Genomic DNA, 24,928 nt, shown 5'->3' with positions numbered 1-24,928 from the left:
TAGAGGTTGAAAGAGTAACCAAGCGTGCAAAATTATTATTTGCCATGGAACTTCGGTCATATTTTATTTGAAATAAACTGGATGTTAGGGTCTGCATGCATGGTATGCATAGTATTGATGGTATACAGACACTGACCTTTCCCTTAAACTAGTAAGCAGCAACTTGTGTATCACACCCTTTTGTTGTATTTTATTGTTAAACCTAAATAGCGTGATTGCTTTTGAATGAGCGGCAACACACATATTTTGTTTGAGGATAGCTGGATCTATCTCCTTTCTTTACATCTTCTCTGTGTAAAGCATACATTACACAATGATAATGGGCGGTCTAAAATTCTGCTTCCAACGCATTTTACAGATTTGTAATACAATCACCCGTTTTTATTTATTTATGTTATGTATCTTTATGCTATCAGTATCAATATACTGCTTTACTTTTAATTTTCAATAGGACAATCAACGTTTCATTGACGGGACCGGGTGGTAATGGGGATATGATCCATAAACGTTTATTTGAGCACTACAAGCGAGGAAATGTTTATAACGTAACCAATCAATACGGCAACAACGTTCAACGGAGAGATGACGTCATTCTTTTTCAAGGTTTGGTGCATTTTAACACGTGAAAAACCATGATCACATGTCATGCTTGTATAATTTCAATCATCATAAAGAATAGTACTATTTTAAGTCTGGGGTTATCTTTTCCATTGACAAGTATAATTTCAATTGTATTCTTTTCAACATCTTATCTTTTGTTTTCATAATATGAAAATATGAGGTTTGAAAAAAAAACGGTATCCACAGTCGATGGGGAAGAGCACTTCCGAAATGTTTTTGTATCAGTAAGTGGCATAGATACGATTGTCAAAGCTAAAATCACAAATTACTTCAATATAATATTATTGTATCCCAACATAATGCAATATGATATTGGGAGTTGGTTAACTCGAGAGGAATAATATCAGCGTAGGTGGCTGATAAACTATATATAATTCAGTTGGTCGAACCATGCATTGGAACAAATTCTCATCTGCTCTGGTCATACGTTGTTACAGATAGAGAGAGTGTGTGTAATGCAAGCTGAGAAAGTATAAAAAGCAAACAGAAAGTAAAGACTAGAAGTTGCCTGTATGGGCAAACTTCAGTGTAAATCTAGAAAGGCCAATTAGTGTTGAAAAATAAAGGCAAACAGTGTTTAAAGAAGAGAAAAGTCTATGCTCACTTTCTGCACTGCATGCTCCTGCAATTAAGATTACGTCAAATATCCAAGAAACACTTGACGGATTCCACCAAACGTTTATTAAAGCCATTTTTGCATAAGTGGGAGGGTTTTTTTAAATTTTTTTTTTATCTAACAATTTAGTTATTTTGATTAGTATTATTGCCTTAATCTCTTCCAGACCACTTTGAATTTTTCTTCAACTGTACGGACATTGATGACCAACTAATATGGCGCTATAGCAACACAACTGAATCCATAGAATTTCGAACCACCCTGTTTTTAACTAATGTTCGGCTACGTGATAGATCCGCCGACCCAAATATGTTCACTGTAAGTAAAGTCGGGATATTTTGAAAAAAAATAGAGGCATGTTGTGAGCCGGGGTTGTAAACATAGGCCTACTACATAAATGCAGCGATATAACGTAGTCCATTATTAATATATGGAACGCCTAATTTCAAAATGTTAAGGGGGTACTACACCCCTGCCTGGCCAATTTTGTGCCTATTTTTGCATTTTTCTCAAAATTTATAGCGCATTGGTGACAAGTAAGATATGTATATTATAGGGCAAGGACTACAACTACTGCACTGAAAATTCAGCAACTCAAGGCAAGTAGTTATTGATTTATTGATCAAATATTGGTTTTCCCTCATTTTGACTGTAACACCACAACTGTTGAATGTGCTGAAATAAAATTTCCAGTGCAGTAGTTGCAGTCCTTGTCCCTATAATATACATATCTTACTTGTCACCAATGCATTATAATTTTTGAGAAAACTGCAAAAATAGGCACAAAATTGGCCAGGGGTGTAGTACCCCCTTAATGTGAAAAATATGAGCTTTCACCTGATACCAAAATCTGCATTTTGATGGGGAATCGAGTCGTCCACCTTTAAATGCGAAATTCGCCCAGGAAATTCGGTCTTTTTTAAATTTTGATTTTTAAAATCGGGATGTATGGTAACATAGTCGGTCATAAAATGTTTAACACAAATGTTTAACATAAATTTTAGCTTTCAAATTAATATAAATGTATTTATTTGTAGTTGTTCATTCATTTCTTGACAGGGCGTTTCCTGGATCTCGTCCAGTGTGGAATTATTATACAGAATATATCGCATTGCAATTGTTAATTTTGTGATCAGCTCATCTGCCTTGGTACAACCAACGTTAAACTATGTCATCATAAAACCATACCCGGAAGAGGCAAGTTTAAAAACCTTTACGTCGATATTATAGTTTAATATTTTTTACGACCAAAATTAGTGTCCATTACTATTTGTGACCGTACACCACGAATGAGCCGTAAATGTCCTCAATTGTATTCCGAGTTACAGTGTAAAATGGGCATGAAGGTCATATTCATAGGTTTTTCAATTTGGCGCTACGTGTATCTCATTAAATGAGGTACACATAGCACCAAATTGAGGTACCTAGGAATACGACCTTCATGCCCATTTTACACTGTAACTCAGAATACAATTGAGGACATTTACGGCTCATTCGTGGTGTACGGTCACATTTATGTAATTATTTATATCAGTGATCGTTCCGTCGTCGTCATCATCATTTATTCATCTTTGTGTGTGGGGGGGGGGGTGTGTGTGTGTGTTGAAACTTTAAAAAAGTGCCGTTTTTTTAAAGTACCAATGTAATTTGTTAAATACGTAGGCTATTAAGACTTCAAAAGTGCCATTTTTGACAGAGCCAATGTCTCATTTCAAATGTTTAGTTTTAGTTTTGGTTTTGGTTTTGGTCACGTGGTTTCCTATTGTCCTGCCTAACCACTTGAATCATAAGATATCGAACTCATTGTTTCCACCTTTTGTTAAAAACTGAACATTTGTGTCAGTCAGTTTCGGTTTTGGTTTCAGTTTCTTATAAGTGGTGTGAACAAAAAAATTATTTGCTTTGAAGTTACCTACTCGAAGTATACAAAAGAAATGTTTAAATTTCGCAGTGCAATATTCACGAGGAGAGAAATCGAGCATGGTAATCTACATTGAAAGACGTGGTTTACAAAATCGAATAAGCTTAGGTTATTTCACCTGTGAAAAAATATAGACCATCGAAATATTTGTATTCGACATTACAAAAGGGCCACTATTGTAATTGTATAGGTGCTATAAACAAAATAGATTCATGTCCTTAATCCCATGTACCAGAATCGATGGAAGGCCATTATACGACCTCTAATAACCTAATGACTTTTACTGAAGCAATTTTTACTGCAAAAAGTAGAAGATATAGGGGAGAAGAGATTGTGTGGTGTGTGTGTGGGGGGAGGGCAAGGGGTATGGGCCGGGAGAAAGAGAAACAGATGGGAGAGAGCATTGGAAGTGAAATAGAAGGGGGAGGAGAGCTCGAGATGAAGATATCGAATGTGGGGGAGGAGGAGTCACTTAGGGAAGAGGTGGTTATATAGGGAGGGGAATCCCCTCTTAAAGAGGTATGGGTTGTGCTCCCCGGGGATAATAAACTAATTCATAATCAAATCATCTCCGTGCATCGTTTATGTTTCATACAAACAAACCAAGCCCCCACCCCACCCCATCCTTTAATATACGCGCATGTATATGATTTCTAGGCCTAGAACTCGTATGCCACCTTCGACAGAGAGCATCGACTGTCGTCCGCGGGATAGATTTCCGATATCAATCATGATAATAATTATGTTAGCACAATAGACTATTGTATACTTCTGGTTATATACCCTATACTGTGTCCTCCCAGCATAATAGTGTTATGATTGCAGACCAGATCTGCTCTACTTTTTAATCCCATGATTTTTGGTTTCTGAACAAAAGAGAAACAAAAACTAAAGATTTGAAATGAGGGAATGTAATTTATAAAGGTAGAAAGAGAAAATGTGTGAAAAACAGCAAAAAGTGTCGATTTTGAAAAAGGGAATAAGAGTATTAAGGGGACTCGATCTTTTGTGCGTAATTATAGAGGGCCAGGGGATTCACTCCATCATTTAAAAAATTATTTGAAGAAGTTAAAGAGCCCTAAGAATAAAAAACTGTAGTGTAATTCACGCCAGACACAATTTCTTTATATGACAAAAATTAATTTTTGTAATCGATCAAAAAACAAACGTTTTATATCAATTTTAAATTTAGCCTGAATCGGTAAATATGGTACCTCTCGCCCTTTTTTAGGTCAAGGCTGTTTTTACCATTATGCAGCGAACCATTGTTGAAGCTATTTCACATACATGTACAAAACATTCTAGAGAAAGAATGAGGCCATATACTGTTGAAATATCTTTTGTTGATTTCGAATGATAATGTCATGAAATCGTAAATTTTAAGGTCAAATTCCTAAAACCAAAACAAAACATTGCGACGCTGATATTTCCCGACTTACGCAATTTCATCATCACATCAGTGTCTTTATTATTTGTTTGAAACCTTTCCCAAACGTTCGTGCTCTTTATGCATAAAACGGCTAATCTATCTTTACAAAACGCGTCTTTTTTAGTAAACAAAAGGCTAAAGATGGCCTTATGAGATTTATCATGTATCATTACACTCCTCCACTCATCTGCCACCGTGGCTGAGCGGTAAAGCGCTAGACGCGTAATCAAAGGAAGTTCCCAATCGCTGGTTCGAATCCCAACGAAGCCTGTGGAAACTTTTTTTTCTTCAAAATTCATGATCGCATTCCGAAATGAGTCACTTGTCGGTAAATCATATATCGTATCCTTAAAGGAGTGAAAACTTGAAAAGATGTCTGTTTTGAAATTACTAATGTAATTTGTGAAGTAGTGAGAAAAAAGTGTTGAACATCAACGGGCATGACGGGTGTTGATTTATTATTAGTGGGAGAAAAAGGGTGGAACACTTCAAAGTGTCGATTTTGAAAGAGCCAATTGTAATTTGTTAATCTAGTAGTTTATACATCGTTTGCATGGAAGAATAAGAAAAATGTATATAGTTCAAAAAGCATTAAAACTAATTATTTTGAAGAAAAAATAGTCTTCAAATTGTTCAAACATTCATTTCACATCAATTTTATATTTATTTTAACTATTTATTTCCATGGCGAATCCCCTTAAAATTTATTCAAAAGTAATTGAGTGGCCGAGTGTGTTTTGTTTTTTCAGATTTTTTTCCTTTTTTTGTTTTTTTGTTTTTGTTTTTTGGTTGTTTGTTTTTTTATTGTTTGTTTATTTGCTTTTTTACTTTTTCATTTCAAATCCTCTTTAAATTGATCAAAACCTTTTGATCCCAATACTTTTTTCAACCCGAAAAAAAATTTGGTCCTATATCATGACATGTATCCTTATTATATGTGGCATCATCAGCATCATGATGCGTCGTTATTAGAGAGTTTGCGATTTCCAAACGTACGTATCACACGCCCGTGCGTCTATTCAAACTCCAGACACATGAGTGATTTTGAATAGATGCACGGGCGTATGATAAGTTGTTCGGGAATCGCAAGCTCTCTCATTATCATCATAACGTCAACTCGCTTTCATTTACATTCTACTTTTCTCGTACACTATAGATACCACTTCGGGACCCTACCAAAGCTTGGATCAAAATGGAGTTTGAAACTTTAATCGAATCACCAGACGGGGAACTGTTATCTTATATCCCCCAATCACTGAAATACACGTCAAAAGAAAGGATTGCCAGATTACATAATGTTCTTGTTGAAAGTGACAGCTCAGAACAGAGAGAAGGTTGTGTTCTTATAAGGCAAGTACGAACCATTATAAACATCTCAAAAAAAAGTAATTAACCCCCCTTATTTTGACACCTCATTTGATACGATAGCCCAGAAAACAATAAAACATCGGTCAATTTAATGTAGTGAGGTCCAGATTTGAAAGTTGCACTTAGATACAATACAAAAACACTCGGATATCATTACACAGATTTCCCTCCATTATACAGTATACAAAATCAATCCAATTTTTTGCAACATTCAAATCTTGGGTTACATTTATTTAAAAGTACGCTGTGACATCAATATTTAATCAATTGCTACAAATGAGGTGTCAAAATGTGCGAAAATAAATTACTTTTTTTAGATGTTTATAACTATAGTATTTAGTTCATGTTAGAGATGTAAATGAATTAGAATAAACGACATGAATTTTTGTTTTTACAATCCGCCACTGTGTGATTTTACCATTTTTTTACCCCCAAAATGTCCCATTTTAACGAGCTATTTATTTATAACAAAATAGAGCAGAAACTTCATATTTGGTGTGCAGTTCACGCGACACATGCATATTTAATATATATGAACAAAGTCATCACTTCAACACATTTGATTGATGGGTGAAAACGCCATTTTTTTATATATATTTTTTGGTGATTTTTGTTGTTGCAGTTTTAACCAAAAAAATGACTTACGCGTTATGGAAAATTTATTTTAATAAATTCTCCATAACGCGTAAGTCTGAATGAGCGTTTTGAGCGTTTCGACAGTATTGTTTGTGGGACATGAGAGCACATCAGACATATCGAATTGCATTCTGAATACGAAGAATGTCTTTCTGATATCAAATAATTTTAAATTTTGAAATTCACGATATAATACAAATTTTATGACAAATTATTAAAATTTGCTATTTTTCACATTTTTGATATATAACAGTCCTCGAAGTAAATTTTATAAATCTAATGATATATTCTTAAAGTGTTTGTAGCTGGGAGGAAAAGCCGACGATCATTTGAAAATTTGGACCTTTCATATTAAAGATATGGATTTTTTTTCCCAAAAAGACCTAATTTTATTTGGTGTTTTGGGAAAAAAATCCATATCTTCAATACGAAAGGTCAAAATTTTCAATTGATCGTCGGCCTTTCATCCCACCTACATACACTTTAAGTATGAATCATCAGATTTATAAAGTTTACTTCGAATACTGTTAAATATCAAAAATATCAATTACCCCTAGACTGAGAATAATCAGATGAACTAAAATATAGTGAGGACTTGTCTGCCCTCAAAGAGGATCATTTATTCGCAACTATTATTCCTTTATACATATACCAGCTGATATACCATCAATAATTTCTTAATTTCACGTTTTCATAAATGCCAAATGCTATAATTGATATTGACCGAGTAAGTACCCTTAGCCACAACCTCTCAGTAAATACCACTAAAGGCTAACTTAGCATACTGAAATATATATAAAATGTATATTGGGACCCGGGTAAAGCTTCCCATAGCCACTGCTTCCCAGTAAACCTACTACTGAAAGCCAATTAACTGTATAAAATATATATTAGGGCCAGAGTACATCGGAGAGCAAATCCACTCTTAGCCACGACTTCCCGGTAAACCTACCACTGAAAGCTAATTAACTGTGCATAATATATATTAGGGCCAGAGTACATCGGAGAGCAAAACCACTCTTAGCCACTACTTCCCGGTAAACCTACCACTGAAAGCTAATTAGGCAATATATTCTGACCGGAGTAATCGGAGAGCAAACCCTACCCCTAGCCACTACTTCCCGGTAAGTACCACTGAAAGCTAATTTAACATAACATACTATAAGTTAGCATAATATTAGCCTAATTATTAGGCAATATTATCAGAATTGATATCATAACATGATTAATAAATAATATAAGGAAATAAACCGCCCTGAAAGACAATTTCAAGCGTGGGCTGGGTGGGCGGGAAATTTTTCCGATCCTCTCCGAGTAATAGCAAACAAATTGTGACGATTTTACACGGCAAACAAACGTCACAAATTTTCCACTTGAACCAAGAAAGCCCATTGGCTGAACGGGGAAACCAACGATTGGCAACGTAAACAAATCAAGGCAGCTATGGCAACGCAAGGACCAAAGCATTCTCTGCTGGGGTAAATTGGTTCTATTTAGACAAGCTAAATAAAACCTTATTTTTAATCATTTGTCATAAAATGTGTATTACATTGTGAATTTCAAAACATCAACATTATTTGATATCAAAAGGACATTCTTCGTATTCATAATGCAATTCGATATGTCTGATGTGCTCTAATGTCCCACAATAAATACTGTCCAAACGTTCATACCCCATCCCTTAAGATGGATTTTTTGGATTAAACATAGTCAATTTGTGGCCAAAATGGACCCTTTTTACCGTCTTTAGCAATTTCTTGCACTACAATAGTTTGTATTATTTTCTTGCACTACAAAAGTTTGTATTATTGATAGAAACTTCATCCTACCCCACTCCAACTGCTGAAGCTTGCATAGAATTGCTTCAACTGCCTCTGTACTTGGATTAATGAGGGTAAGGTCATCCATGAATGCTCGTATTGGTGGTAGTTCTTCTGCACCTCCCAATTCTGCACCTGGTCCTGCTTTTTCCGCAGCTCTAATGACGACTTCCAGTTCCATTGCTAGCACAAACAGGATTGGAGAAATTGCACAGCCCAGTGGTATTCCAACTTCTGCCATGTGATTGTGTACTGTGTTGTTGAAAACCGCATACGGAAAAGGCTGTAGTACTGCATGATGAAGCTTCTCACCTTCTCAGGAATCCACATGAATTGCCACATGGCAAACTCAATCAGTGCATGTGGAACAGGACCATAAGCATTTGCCAGATGGAACCATACAACACTCAGATCCTTTGCGCCCTGGGAACCATGGTATTCCAGCCTTTTGCACAGATGTATTGACGAAACCGTTCTCAAGCACAAATGATTCCAAACATGATTTTTCCTTCTACATTCAGCACCAAAATAGGACGGAACTGGCTCAATGTATTGGAGCATTCCTACTTTGGGATGTATACGCCTTCCGCTGTACTCCATTACAGAGGGACCACATCCTGCCTCCATACAACTCTCAGCAACCTCCACAGGAATTTCCTTAGCTCCCCAAACTTCTTGTAGACTTTGTATGGAACTCCATTTGGGCCAGGTGCAGAAGCCGATCCAGCTTTGTTGATGAACTTCTCAACTTCAGCAAGTTTTGGTTGCGTAAGTTCAAACTTCACGCCTGGTTGAGTTGGCTTCACCAAACCTGCGATGTTAGGCATTGGTACCTGGCGTTGCTGGTCCGAATAGGTTTCCTTCAAATGGTCCTTTAGCTCTTCCTGTGGGACACTAAGCTCTCCATTCTTACTTTGCTCAAAGTGCTTCTTCGTAAAATGGTGAGGATTCGCAAAGAAGGATCTCCTGGACTGCTCTCTTTTCTTCCTCTTCTTCCTTTGTGATTCTGCACGCCGGAATGACATGAGCTTGGTTCTTGCTTGCTCACGGAGTTGTGCCAGTCTTTTAAGTTTAACAAATAACGGTTAAAATGAAAGTCATTATTGGGGGCCTGTATCATTATAATGGGTCTGGCCCCAATGCAAGCATTTGTTTCGCTGTCCCAAGTTCATAGTCAAATACGCTCACGCTGTTTTTTACAAATCGCCTGGAATTGCATATTTAAGTTTTAGCGATTGCTGAAAAATAGTGGTATGTTTCTGAAAAGCATTTTCGCTAGGAATGTAGATGCCTATTGTGGAGCTTAAGGGTAGACGAGGTATTGTTGGTCGAAGCAACCTAAAATCGATATTCATTATCTAGATCATTATATTATTGAAAATTAGCATCTTGATGTTTTGCAAAAGTTAATTCTACAAATCGTATACTTTGCAAACTTGCTTAATTTATTGTTGTTAATGAGTTATGTATGTTTTACAAAAGTGTTGATGTTTCAGCCCTCTTTACAACGTAACTCAAGAGCCGCAGCACCTATAAAAGGATATCTGTGATATTTTGATTCTTCTACACGCTCGCTATGACTTGAGCAATGCAGTTTTTGCCAAAGCTCACCACCATTCGTAAGATGCTGTGAACTACCAAATCACAACAGTTTAAAATAATTAATAGCCTTAATGTCCGTGATTTTAATTTATAAGCTCTTTCATCGACAATTTGCAACGTCTTTTGCACACCATACGTGTCGCCTGCTTGAATCCAGATATTTTAAAAATTATCGGGTTTTTTAACCAAACAACCAGCCACATTAATTCTCTAAACTGTACTGCAACCGCAGATAACATTAGTTCGGCTGTGCTATCGGTAGAATTTAAACGAGAACCAAAAATGTTCGCCAAAGTCATGTAAATATGGACTGTCGCAGAATATAGCGTTCTTGTAAGAAGTTGCATTTTTGCCAATGTTTTCTATGTTCTTGCTATGAAGAACATTACGAACTTACCTCAAACGTCTGATGTAGTTCCGGTTCGGCTATGTATATTATATAAATCCTTGATCTTCGTTATTGGCAAATATTTCAGCACATTTCTCCTCTCTGAAATGGCGCAAATATTCCAAAAAAGGACACCACACCAAGTCACTTTTAAAAAAAAGGCGGACGGGATCCGGCGCCTCTAACCCTACCATGCAGCTGGAATCACTTAACCCTAGCTAACTGGAGTTGATATGAAGGAATGAGAACAAGTAAAAGATAAGGCTAGCTGGCTTGCCTGATCTGGTTGAGGATACTGATGATGTACTTCACTTTCAGATTATCTACTCCTCTGAATGTACTTGGACCACACCCACGACGATCCTGATTCTGCAACCTCTGACGCTGCCCTGCTAGCTGACTTTAGCTATCTTCTATTGAAGCCTAGATCTCGCAGTCATTTCTGGAAAGAGTGTGCAACAAAACCACGGCAGCCGACTTCGAAGGGGTAGTAAGAAGCCTTCCAACCTCTATCCTTGCATTCTGCTCAATTCTGAATACTTGGTCAATTTTCTCTCATGAGTTTCATCAATGTTGTCTTCCCATGGGACAGTCCGCTCATCCAGATCAGCCCTAATGCACCCGTCGTTTACTGAAGAAAGAGTGCTCGAACTGGAACTATATGACCTAGACTGAGAGCCCTCTTTAATGATATGTAACGCTTGGTGTTGGTTGGAGCTTGTGAAACATTATTTCGATCAACTTGCAGCTTGACTGCCTCCACTATCACTCCGAGGACGCTATTGTGCCTCCAGGTGTACATACCACTCGCAAGAGCCCCCTACATGCACTCAGAATATGCTGCAAAGGACCCTTCTTTCTACACGCATTGCAACAATCCGTTTTATCCTCATACCAGACGCTCAGGTTGGCTGGTGTTGGTAATAGATCATATGTTGACCTGCACAGAAATGAGATGCGAATTCGCGCGAATTTGTTCAATTATTTGCCTGTTGTTCTGTGAATGAGAACACTTGATTCACTCTGCTTCACAGATTTTCACCGTACCGAAGTCGACACATATCAATAAGAAATCTATGTCACACTGATGCGAGCCATAATATTTGGGTCTTTTTTGAAAAAATGTTCACCAAAGTCATGTAAATATGGACTGTCGCAGAATAGCGTTCTTGTAAGAAGTTGCATTTTTGCCAATGTTTTCTATGTTCTTGCTATGAAGAACATTACGAACTTACCTCAAACGTCTTATGTAGTTCCGGTTCGGCTATGTATATTATATAAATCCTTGATCTTCGTTATTGGCAAATATTTCAGCACATTTCTCCTCTCTGAAATGGCGCAAATATTCCAAAAAAGGACACCACACCAAGTCACTTTTAAAAAAAAAAGGCGGACGGGATCCGGCGCCTCTAACCCTACCATGCAGCTGGAATCACTTAACCCTAGCTAACTGGAGTTGATATGAAGGAATGAGAACAAGTAAAAGATAAGGCTAGCTGGCTTGCCTGATCTGGTTGAGGATACTGATGATGTACTTCACTTTCAGATTATCTACTCCTCTGAATGTACTTGGACCACACCCACGACGATCCTGATTCTGCAACCTCTGACGCTGCCCTGCTAGCTGACTTTAGCTCTCTTCTATTGAAGCCTAGATCTCGCAGTCACTTCTGGAAAGAGTGTGCAACAAAACCACGGCAGCCGACTTCGAAGGGGTAGTAAGAAGCCTTCCAACCTCTATCCTTGCATTCTGCTCAATTCTGAATACTTGGTCAATTTTCTCTCATGAGTTTCATCAATGTTGTCTTCCCATGGGACAGTCCGCTCATCCAGATCAGCCCTAATGCACCCGTCGTTTACTGAAGAAAGAGTGCTCGAACTGGAACTATATGACCTAGACTGAGAGCCCTCTTTAATGATATGTAACGCTTGGTGTTGGTTGGAGCTTGTGAAACATTATTTCGATCAACTTGCAGCTTGACTGCCTCCACTATCACTCCGAGGACGCTATTCTGCCTCCAGGTGTACATACCACTCGCAAGAGACCCCTACATGCACTCAGAATATGCTGCAAAGGACCCTTCTTTCCACACGCATTGCAACAATCCGTTTTATCCTCATACCAGACGCTCAGGTTGGCTGGTGTTGGTAATAGGTCATATGTTGACCTGCACAGAAATGAGATGCGAATTCGCGCGAATTTGTTCAATTTGCCTGTTATTCTGTGAATGAGAACACTTGATTCACTCTGCTTCACAGATTTTCACCGTACCGAAGTCGACACATATCAATAAGAAATCTATGTCGCACTGATGCGAGCCATAATATTTGGGTCTTTTTTGAAAAAAAAATGTATATCTTCAATACGTAGTTCAATTTTTTTAAATGATTGTAGGCTTTTCCTCCCAGCTACATGCACTCTAATCGTGTATCATTAGATTCAAAAAGTTTACTTTGAGGACTGCTAAATATAAAAAATATCAAATAATTTGACATAAAATTTGTATTACGTATATTCCGAATTTCAAAACATTCAGAGGACACACAAGATGATTGGTATGAGTTCTATCTTAAAGGAGACCCTAAGGATTAATATAAGGCTGTCATTACCGCCCAATGTGTAAGATTTTTGAAAACGCCCAAAACACATAGCACCTTACAAAAGCAACAACAATCACAGAAAAGCAATACACAAGCAATAATACTGACTAAAGAATTGCAGAAAAATTAACTTTGGAACAAGTGATTGCAGGCCTTTTTTGGAATATAGACACTAAGACGCCGATTCCCCGATGTCAACGGGGAGACTACTCCAAAGGCGAGGTGCAACAACAACAAAGGAATTATCTCCGATTCGTTTGTTAGATCGAGTGCCACCAAGTCTTGTTGCAGCAGTAGAACGAAGTCTGTGTCTTAGGTTTTCATAACATTATATTATCGGCCTCATCCGAGTTAACTCAAATACCGCAAAGTCTATGGAAATATAAATGCACTTTTTCGCTTCCTTGACTCATCTCCTATATATTAGCTGATTTGACCTCGATGTTAATCAACAAAGGCAAAGGGACTGCTATATTGATATGCTTAAACGAACTACACTGTTCAATAGCCTTATTGTGATGTGGCGGGAGTTTTAAAAGTACGGGCCCTGAACAAAATATGATGCCCGCGCATACTGCCAGGCAAAATACAATAGAAATTGTAATGATACTTGCGCATACTACCAGGCAATTACGTAAAAAAAGTCAACTCATCGATAAGATCAATGTAAAGACAATTGTGGGCTTTACGTGCCACAACGATTGCGTAATAACAATTGATCGCTGTAAATTGCAACCTTTAAATTCGGGCATTTTTCTTTAAAAGCACTACTGTGTTTGTTAATATTGAACGAAAATGGACAAATGGGATACCAAAATGCGCGTAAATAAAGCACCCTTCTTTCAATGCTGAAATATTTTGAAAACAATTACTAGTTCTGAAGCCGTATTTATAACAGCTGCGTTACTTTTTGTGCAGACTATATTAACGTTAGAAGTACACTGCAGTGTTTAGTTGAATACCTAAAACTGGACAGATATGGCTCCTACCATCCCACTTGCCTAGGATGAACTGGAACAATAAGGAAGTCCTTATTGCAATTCAATATTTACTTATGTAAGTATATTTATTTTGATTCCGAAATTACCATCGAAACGGTTATTGCTGTGATATATGATCGGATTGACGTGGTATTATGTTGATGAAATTCAGTCATTTGATCTCTCATGCTATAAGCTGCTATATAAGAAGTTCAGTTCAGATCTACAAATTAACTTCCAACTAATTTCGTTCCTAATCTTATAACATGTGTAACAATATAATATTCAAGCCCCCGCAAACTCCACTCCCAACCGTACGAAATTACTTTTTGCTCTACCATGTCTACTGTTTACATTGCTCAACGTGCTCAATTAATATAGATTTTATTTCTAATAACATCCAGTGGTTATGAACATGCACCTTAAAATGTGCGTTTGTTGTTTTTTTGTCTAATATACTCTTTGTGCAATAAAAACAGACGAAGAATTCTCTTGATTTATACTTTTTTAACATAACTGCTAAGTTGCTCGGTACATAGGCCTTAAGGTAGACGTTTATACCAACGAGATTTCGAGTAGGAACTGATCAATTTCCGTCTCCGTTATGGATAGCGCATATTTCGCATGCAAGACAAGTCAAGTGATACTTTATTACATCCACATGGGAAATTTCACTCATGGGTGCGCATACAAGAATAGTATGATAGCCTGCGGAACGAGGGGAGAGACATGTCGGTTATTCACGCAAAAGCCAGATCAGGAATCGGCCGACATGAAAAACGATCGTGGGAGTCAGTAAATGACCAGAGCCATCCATCACACCAGTCAGCTTCTTACTCAATATATCACCATATAAACCGCTTCAGTCCCACGATGACACACCTATGATTCTTCCAGCTTCATTCACTGTTTTGCCAATTTTCCCTATCCCTTTATGCAATCTCCATACACTCGCAATAGCGGAATCATAAAACAAAACGATTATTTTCATATAAACATTAAAGAATTTGCTGAGACAATACATTCTGGAGAAGTCTTTTGATCAAATAATCCATAATTATGCGTATGCCAGTTAAGTTTGTCATCAATCAGAGTGCCTAGATATTATATGAGGACACACGCCCCGTACCTTAACGACTATAGAGTTGAATGGCTTGGAGTTGAACTAGACAGCCTGAAATCAATGACTATTTCCTTAGTTTTGAAAACATTCAATTCTAGGTAATTTGCATCACACTTACAGTATTTGACAAACACATCAAGGTGTTGATCATGACAGTATCATCATCTTTTGTGATTAAAGCCATATTGTAACATTTCCATAAAAATAAGATTAGTATTTCTTTTCCATAAAATACTAGCTTTTACTGTCGGATATGCCGACCAACTAAGGTAGTCTTAGGGTCAAGCAAGAAAATTTACTACTAGCTCCAATGCGTCGGTTATTCTACGGTACGAGCTTTTGATGTGTGTACATTGTCCCGCACGCGATGTACGTACTGGATCTCGAATTTTTACCAAACTACGTCACCTAAAATCTTAGTTTACTAAAATACATTACAATGGTATAAAAACAGGATTTTAAAAATATTGGGAGTGTCCTCCTCGGCAAATGTTAGCTGTAAACACGGTTATTTGATGGCATGTAAAACCGAGTCATTTTGAACAAAAGTTGAACAATGATGGCGCTATTTATCTAATATAATGTTTGCATCTATACAAGGGGTAGACACCTATAAAATGGTATTATAACATCAACAAACAGACTAACAAGTGACAGGGGAATTTTCAAAAAAAACTTCATAAAATGTAAGCATAATATTTGGCTAATTTAAATTTAAAATATATGTAAATAGCGCCCTCAATTTGCACATAAATGTACAGTTTATAGAATAGAAAAAGCAGAAAAAGATGAATAATTTGACGAAAATCTATGTTAAAAATTGCTACAAAATATAATGTGTATATACAGTTTATTAGTATGATAGCTGCTGGTATTATTCAGGTCTAGAATTGGACATTATAATAATTTTTGTTAGAAAATTAATAAATGATCACATCAAACAACCATGGATAAACCAACCATTGCAGTATCATCAGCGGATTTAGATATAGAATGATGTTCCATTTACATGATATTTTAACATTATTGAATCAATATGACTTAAAGAATTGACAGGCAAAATAGATTTAGCCAACACTTTACCTTGGATTTGTTTTGTGGTTTGATAATGCAGGTTTCCCGAACACTCGCATTAAACTTGTCTGATCACAAGTGATCTTCAACTTTGTTTGTTCTTAAGTCGTTCGCGTTACATCTGTTTAAAGCAAACAGCTTATATAAACGAATCAGCGTTGATCGTTCGCTTAACACGATAACACGATTTATGTACCTATGCCCGTATGTGTCCTTTTTTAAAGGACATGTTTATTGCTCGCACAACATCATACCAACATAAATTACATTTATAAAGCGCATACGTTTTGATGCGTTGTACATCAGATAAAAAGCACATACAGAAAATATACAGTTAAAAAAAGTACATACAATTATATTTAAAAACCCAGAATAAACAAGTAATTAACAGTGAGAACAATCGAAAACCCGAAAGATTCATTATAAAATACAGTGTGGGCCAAAACCAACTTTACACAATTTAAAAGGTTCATATCTCAAAATTGGAAAGTCTGCTTCAAATTGTTTTCACATATTCGTAAAAACATTTTCTTAAGAGTATTTGGTGAAAAACTATTCAAAAAGGTATACGTGTTGCTAGTTTTAAATCAAAGGGTCACAATTAACTTTGTCAACGCGAAGACCTACTGGCTGCTCATTTTTTGTCATTACGAAATGTTATCTACAAGAAAGTTTGAAGTTATCATGGTTATTGCACTTACTGCGTATGTGGTATGTTCGACAAATTGTTGCGTCGAGAACTGACTCTGGGGTTACCTGCAAGATCCCTTTAAATCGCTGCAATATTTGCAGCTGAATGGCCAGTTCCTGGACGTCCGCTTCGTGCTTTGCATCTATTCATCACACTTCCGAAGTTGTGAAAGTTTTTCGTATGTAGAGTTATGGTATAGGTTTCGACGGGACTCTTCGGGAAACGAATCCGAAATTGACGCTGCACTTCCAAAAGGCATTCTGTTCTTAAGTATACCTCTGCCATAAAAGTCCTCTCTTGCGTTGTGAAATGCCTCATCTTGACACCTTGCAAACCTATTTAGAAATAATCCACGCAGTCACACAATGCATGAAGGCCTATTTAAAATTCAAAAATGGTAATTGTGTAATTGTTGGTCAATGACAGGAGTGAAGTTCGAGTATATGACAAGTAAATGGGGATTAAAATCGATTGTATTTCGTCCATTCATGTAAAATAATGATCACTTTTCAACGACAAGCCAAACGTGTTTACCAATGACATGTATGCTTAACGCATATGTATGCCTTACTCTTAGCAATCGGACACGTCCCTTTGAATTACGTGTGGACAAAGTGATTTTTGACCCTCGGACGTAAAACTAGCACCATTTTGTTAATTCAGCTTCTTTTGCTTTCATTTTTTCATCACATACTTTTAGAAAGATATACATTTAGAACATGTAACAATATTTATGAATAGCTCTTCTACATTTCGAGCAACCAACCTCTGAAATTGGGTAAAGTTGTTTTTGGCCCACGCTGTACAATATACCGTAATAACATAAGTGGAAATGAACGCTGTACTCACACAAGCAAAGATGCATGATTAATAAAGAAACAACATGAATGCTAATTCATTAAAGGAGTATTTCGTGATCCTAGCATCCTCTATATATGTCATTTTTCATTACATATCCACGAAAAAAGCCTATTCCCAAAATTTCAGTTGCTTCCGATTTTGCGTTCGCGCGTTATGCATGATTATATGTATTACACTGCTCCATAGACAATGCGTTGTAATTTCGTTCTGGTGCACCAGAACGAAATTCAAATTCACGATATCTTTGCTAAACGAATTAATCTGCAAGAAATATTTTGTACATAAACATTATGTAGCCAGAGGTTTCCAGTGATATAAAATCTCAACTTTTTTTTGAGAAAAGTGGGGGATAGGTGAGTTTTGAGTTTGTTTTTGATCTCCGATACGATAGTGGCATTCCGGTAATTGTTTCATTGATACGGAGCAGCTTCAGAGAAGGCTCTGAAGACGCGGTGTTTGTGCGTGAACCGGATTCGAGAAAATTCTGTTTTGAAAAGATTGTTGTGGCAGGAACATAGTCTGACATGAGTTCAAAGATGTATTTGAGAGCGAGACCGTGTTTAGCTTTGATAGTTAGCTGCAAGATCTTGAACAGTACACGATGCGGGACACGATGTTTAACTGATAACCAATGTCACTATGTTACAATGCTACCGAAGGACAGGTGTAATGCGGTCACGGCACTTAGTGAGAGTAACAAGTCTTGCTGCTGCATTTTGGATACGCTGAAGAGATGCAATGAAAAGATGCAATGGTAATCCGTAAAGGAGACTATTGTTGCAATCAAAACGGGAGGATATAAAGGCATGAACAAGGCACTCTGTGGTGTTCTGGTCCAAGTATTTCCTAAGAGGAAGACCGACAACAATTGCGAATGTGTTGTTTCATCTGTAAAGTACTTTTTATGATGACACCAAGGTCTTTAGCAGAAGACTGTATTCCAGCACCTCCAATGTTCACAGTACGAAGAGATGATGATTTGCGGAATTTGGATCTTATGGAGCTTATTATGAATTGCCCATGAACGAACATCAGCAACACATGCTTCGAGTCTACTAATCCCTTGCAGGCGCTAAGACGGTTTTTGTCTCGGTCCCAGCCGGTTTGTGTTCCTCCGTCACTAAACAAACCGTCTGGCGACAACCCGTGAAATGACAATCGCCGATTGGTTAATGAATTTACAAATAAAACTGTTTTCAATTGGCTATAGGACGTGACTTGTGTAAGTGACACTAAACTTCACAGGCCCTCCACTCTTTGTAGATACCACAAATGAAAAATGTACACTAGCTTTAGCAGCCACTGAGGCGCCGATCGTCGGATATCGCCTTTCATGTACGCGACTTGCAGCGCGTACTCGCGTACTTTGTGTGGATTTATGTAACCGCATAGCTGTCCATCAGGCGCTGCATGCGCTGAAGCCCAGCGTTGATTGACAGCAAAATTTAACGCCAGTATTTATGGCGTTGATGTTTAGCCAATCAGAAAAGACGTACTATGAGGTTGTCGCCAGACGGTTTGTTTAGTGACGAAGGAGCACAAATCGGCTGGGACCGAGACTAAGACGGTTTACGGATTAAGTACAATTGGGTATCGTCAGCGTAAATGATATGTTGGGTACCTGTGCGCACATTGATAACATCTCTTAAAGGGCCTGTATCTAACACAAAGTCCAAAGGTTTTTTGACAGATCCTTAATTGGACAAAGAAAGATACTGCTTTTTTTGATAAAGTAAGTCTTTCCAAGTTGATATTCGGCAAAAACTAACCGTAAGCGAGCGAGTTTCTTCACACGGTTGTTTGATGTGATCATTAATTTTCTAAAACATTATATAATGTTCAATTCTAGACCTGGAGAATACCAACAACTATTATACTAATGTACATATATGTTCAGCTCTTTTTTAACATAGCTTTTCGTTTCTTTTCCAACTTAATCATCGTTTTTTACTTTCTTGTAGTATTTATATGTGTGTGTAAATATATAAAGGTGCGAACAAATTTGGACTGAAAAAACTTCAATTGTTTAAATGAAGTAGCAGAATTTGTGAATCCGATAATACTAGGGAGCTGGTTCCAAATGGACACCATACGCTGAAAAGGCACATCTTGTGGCACTCAGTTTTAGAAAACTGATTTACCAGCAACAAAGATCAGAAGAAAATCTGGTGGTGGGACGGTCTTTGTTAATACCATTAAAACTACATAATCATCTAGATTGGTGTCATATAATCCCAGATTGTACTTGAAATATATTGAGATCGACATAATTATTCTCCTAATGGACGAAGAGTTAGTTCTGTTAACGTTCTTTGTACTAAGCCTGGGGATACTCTTAAATGAATTTAGTTACCCTTCTCTGGAGCCTTCAACTTTCTGGATATTGCGCTTTGAGGTACCACTCTAGATGGGATTGTAATATTGTAAACATGGTTCGTTTTGAACAATTCCAGTGCAAAATGATGTTGATCTACTCACATTTTCAGTGACGTTTCACCACTACACTAGTGGTTTCTTCAGACTGCAACTCATCACATCTTGACTGCTTCCTTTTATAGTCAACAGTAGCCGTTGAGGGCGTGATGAGTTGGTCAAAGATGTTGTTGAGTGAATAGGCCCCCTCGTCCTTGTTTAGAGTGTCTTTTCCTTTTCGGCGTATCCAGATAGCTTCTTTTAGCCATCTGGTGGTCTTGTCAGCTTCCCTGTCGATAACTTTTGCATCCTCCCAATTGATGGAATGATTAGAAGAAGCTACGTGGTCGGTGATAGCTGACTTGTGAATGTCTGTGATAGATGATTTTCGGCTTGCTCGAGTATATGGTTTGCTTTCAAGTTTCTCTACCTCTTTTGGTGTTCTTTCAAGCGGACTCCGAAGGACGGCCGGTTTCTCCAATATATGAACTAGCACAGTCTCCGCAGGGGATTTCGTAAATCGCCTCCGCTTTTTGTTGAGGGAGGAGTTTGTCATTGGGATGAACAAGCATGCTACGTATTGTACGGTGTGGTTTCATAGCAGTTGCGAATCCATGTTTTTTAAAAACTCGCGAGACTCGTTCAGTGAGGCCCTCTATAAGGAACAACAACCATGCCTTTTGACTTTTCACCGTCATCTTTTTGCTTAGAGGTAGGCTTTGTTTTAGGAGTAGCTCTGTCTTGTTTTACTTTCTTTATTGACCAATCAGGGGTATCCACAGCATGACAAGGCTTCGCGGATATTTTTCTCCTCTTTTGCTTGTCCGCTTCCTCAGTGACTAAAGCATCGCTCCGATCTAACAGTGTTCTGACCACTCCTAATTTTTGATGTAGTGGATGGTGGGAGGAGAACTGCAAGTATTGATCAGTGTGCGTTTTCTTTCTATAAATGCTAAGTTTCACTGAACCGTCAGGTTTTCTGGTGATGAGAGTATCAAGGAAGGGAATAGAGCCCTCTTGATCTTGCTCGTAGGTGAATTTGACACTGTTGGTGGGATCAATGGTGTTCAAATGATCTGTAAGATTGTCTACTTGTCCTTTGGGTACTATTTCCAAAACATCGTCAACATATCTCTTCCAGAGACGGGGGCGACAGCTTTCCGGAGCTGTGGAAATAGCTTTCTGCTCAAGCCACTCCATAAAGATGTTGCACGCGAGGGGGCGAGGGGACTACCCATGGCCATGCCGAAACGTTGGCGATAGATTTGACCTGAGTAACTGAAATATGCAACAGTAGCAAGGCAAAATTTGGTAAGTTCTATTATGTCGTCGATGGAGAGGAGAGTTCTGTTTTCAGATCTTTGTCCTCATTTAGTCTATCTCTGAGCACATGAAGAGTGAGATCAATAGGCGTACTCGTGAAAAGCGCTACAGTTCAATACAACATTCCAAATGAACTTTTTCAAAGGGATTGTAATATTCCAAATAACTACGAACCAAGGCCGCGTACAAAGTCTTGGATACGTTATGGAGGCATTGAAGGCAATATTAAAACTATACTTTTTCGTGGGGAAAATATTTACGTTGGATAAACAGCGTGAGGCAACGCCACTGGACGAAGAAATTTATGCACATCGCAACTTCTATCATTGTACAGGGCGCAGGCCGCGGGGAGATTTTGCATACAAATCGTCAATGGACAACCTGCGCGTATGCACCTCTCTGTAGCATGACAAACAAAATGAATATTATTAATAGTTGAACCTTCGTATGTTAAATATCCTTGATTCTATTTAATTTATTGTATATAAAACAGACATTTTGCATTTTCTGCTTCGGCTGTACGTTCATTAAATATTGCAGAAAATGTATTACTGGCTTAATAAGCAATGTCGCTCCGTCACACAGGAGAGTGGTTTTGAATAGTTGAACGGTCGTACGATCAAGGTGTATGTGAACCTCGCATTTGTGGCAAAGGATAACCTAGCTCTTTTCAGAGCCACCGCAAATGGTTTTAAATTTCCTTTTTGGAGGTCATGTAATAATTTGTATGGGTGTGCTCCTTTCAGATCTTTACTTGGTATGTGAAAGACTCATGAGCGCCATCTATAAAGGGAGAACCTACTATGAAATTTGTGCTTGTGTCGGATACTACGGCAATGAACACAAGGATATATTCAGAAACAACAGTTACTGACAAATAACAAATACTACCTAACCAATTTTTTTATTCATCTTCCATATATGATTTTTCCTTACAGTGGGAGTCGGTGCAGACAGACTTGGACCTTTTATCTTGTTCTCGACCTAACTGGACATTTGCCTGTTGATGATCTACCAATCGATGCTACAGGTGAATTCACCTTTGAATTTGAGAAACATGCCTGTACCGATTCGACAGCGGCTAATCCAATTGACTGCACAATCATTCCTAATATCAACTTTACTATTGCACTGAGTGTAACAATACAGGTATGTTTGTTTGGTTTGTTTGTTAGTCCGTTCTAATTTCTATTGTATTCTAAGCATGAAACTAATTTGAAGTCGCAAATGCCATTGAATGGGCCCAAAACATTTATGTTCTAATATAATTTCAAAATCGTTCCTCTAAATTGTCATAATGTACACGGTTCTGATGCTATTAAGTCAAGTAGGCAAATCCCGGGGGTCAAATGTCAAATATATCAAGCACAGAGGTCAAATTTTCAAAATACTCGGAATTCAAACGTACCTTTTCTGAAATTACTGTTCTGGGAAACGCAATAAGAAAATGTTTAACAATATAACATTGACTTTTTATTCATAGCAACGAGAGCAACAATTTGAGATAACAACATGATGGCCCCATTATGACCTTCGACCCCTCCTGGGAACCCATAAAGGTTCTAAAAAGGCTCTAAATTTGTCCTCTCCTGAGAACCCTTAGAGGTTCTCTAAACCGTCGAAAATGGCCTCAAAAATGTGATACAGAACCGTTTTCGGTTCTTTAGAGCACTTTTAAGGGTTCTTTAAAATTAAATAACCTTTTTGAGAAGTTCAAGAGGTAGGGTTCTCCTTTGGAGACAAAAAGGTTCTATTTAGAATCTTTATTTCTGAGTGTAAACTGTAGATGCCATATGGAACCATAGAAGGCATATGGAACCAATCGTGTATTTATCGCTTGAGGTGTAAGAATGCCAAAACAAACCATTAGTTCCACTATGTAGCAACATAAAATAACACCCCAAATAAAACCGTGTACGCCCTACCATTTGGTGAGAAATTGAGGCGGTGAAATAAAAGGTTTATCGTGAAATTACAATATCATTATTTTGCCAGACATTTGTGAGTTTACTGGATGAAACTTTGGATGAACCAAAAGTTATATTGCAATCTCTACAAGGAGCCAATGGTGAAGACCTGCGAGGCGGAGCACTAGAAGACAGAAGAGGAGTAAATCACCGGGAACAGGTTACTATGGTTATGGCGTACGTGTATTAATTATTTTTTATAAAATAAAAAGCTATGAGCCCCAATTCTCTATAATCGTTTGCTGGCTATACAGCAACATACTGAACTGAAGAGTTGTCATGTAATGGCTTGACTCACTAGGCACCGCATCATACGGATTTACTAAAGACCCGTCCATTACCTCCGAGAAATCACTGGTTAGGGGTACGTTGCCGCGCACCTCCCCTCGTCGTGGGAGGGGTGGTAGATCGTCGGAGCGTTGCACTGACCATTACCCTGATGGTAGCATCAGGAATCTGTTATGCTGGTTGTAGTAATTTTTTTAGTTGGGATTTCTTGGCCGTCATGGTCACTACCTTTCTGAAAAGCTCTAAAAATGTATAATTATACGTTTACAGATGCAATAAAATACAAGATCTAAATTACCGTCACTGCAGGACTAGAAGTTGCATCTAAGGTGGGAGTATTGACGTCAGTAAACATGGTAAAAGTGTCTCAATAGGCCTATGTGTGACCCTCTTTTCTTATTTATTTCATACCGAATTTGATTCGTTTATGTTGGAAGTAATGTCAAATTCAAAAGGATAAAAAAAGTTGATAAACCTACCCTGTAAAACATTTTAAACACATATCATATCGATTGTCAAACACTGAGAACCTGTAAAACATGCAGTTACATGCTTCTTGAACATCTACCTGGCGAGCCTAATACTAATAAGAACCTTTGTTATTTCGATTTCACATTTCAGATATGGGCCTGAACTACTTCACGCAGACTTTGATCTGCAATTGACATTATTCATGGTGTGCAAGCAGAATGTCACGGCTTTGCCTGCGGTAAGCTATTAACTCTAACAGTCATCACAATGAAAACCACTGCGCATGCGTGAATCCCAGACCCGGGATCCCATGGTCTGCGATGACGCAATCACCCTAAGTGTTATATGCTCACGGAATCGCTGCCCGGGACAGTGTAACCCGTGTAGCTACCGGTCCGTGCTCGTGTGCTTGGCATGCGGGGGTCCAAGGTCCGAATCCCGGGGTGCCAAGTTGTCTCTCCTTTTTCGTTTCTTTAAGGTTATTAATTATTTTAAACTGTTGTGATTTGGTAATTCACAGCATCTTACGAATGGTAGTGAGCTTTGGCAAAAACTGCATTGCTCAATTCATAGCGAGTGTGTAGAAGAATTAAAATATCACAGATATACTTTTATAGGTGCTGCGGTTCTTAAGTTACGTTGTAAAGAGGGCTGAAACAACAACACTTTTGTAAAACGTACATAACTCATTAACAACAATAAATTAAGCAAGTTTGCAAAGTATACGATTTGTAGA

General features: G+C 37.8%; 1 protein-coding gene across 1 annotated transcript in view; it reads left to right on the top strand.

Annotated features, from left to right (window-relative positions):
• The window catches only part of LOC140160945 (uncharacterized), a 60,867-nt gene that overhangs the window by 12,686 nt on the left and 23,253 nt on the right, over positions 1-24,928 (top strand). Inside the window, exons 4-10 of the mRNA XM_072184294.1 lie at positions 452-603; positions 1,404-1,555; positions 2,297-2,434; positions 5,744-5,937; positions 22,405-22,615; positions 23,462-23,610; positions 24,343-24,430. Of these exons, the coding sequence (XP_072040395.1) occupies positions 452-603; positions 1,404-1,555; positions 2,297-2,434; positions 5,744-5,937; positions 22,405-22,615; positions 23,462-23,610; positions 24,343-24,430 (1,084 nt within the window). The remainder of the gene's footprint in view (positions 1-451; positions 604-1,403; positions 1,556-2,296; positions 2,435-5,743; positions 5,938-22,404; positions 22,616-23,461; positions 23,611-24,342; positions 24,431-24,928) is intronic.

This window comes from Amphiura filiformis, chromosome 9 (genome assembly GCF_039555335.1).
Source record: "Amphiura filiformis chromosome 9, Afil_fr2py, whole genome shotgun sequence".
Taxonomy (NCBI): domain Eukaryota; kingdom Metazoa; phylum Echinodermata; class Ophiuroidea; order Amphilepidida; family Amphiuridae; genus Amphiura; species Amphiura filiformis.
The sequence above is the reverse complement of the archived record's forward strand: the minus strand, read 5'-3'. Positions and strand labels throughout refer to the sequence as shown.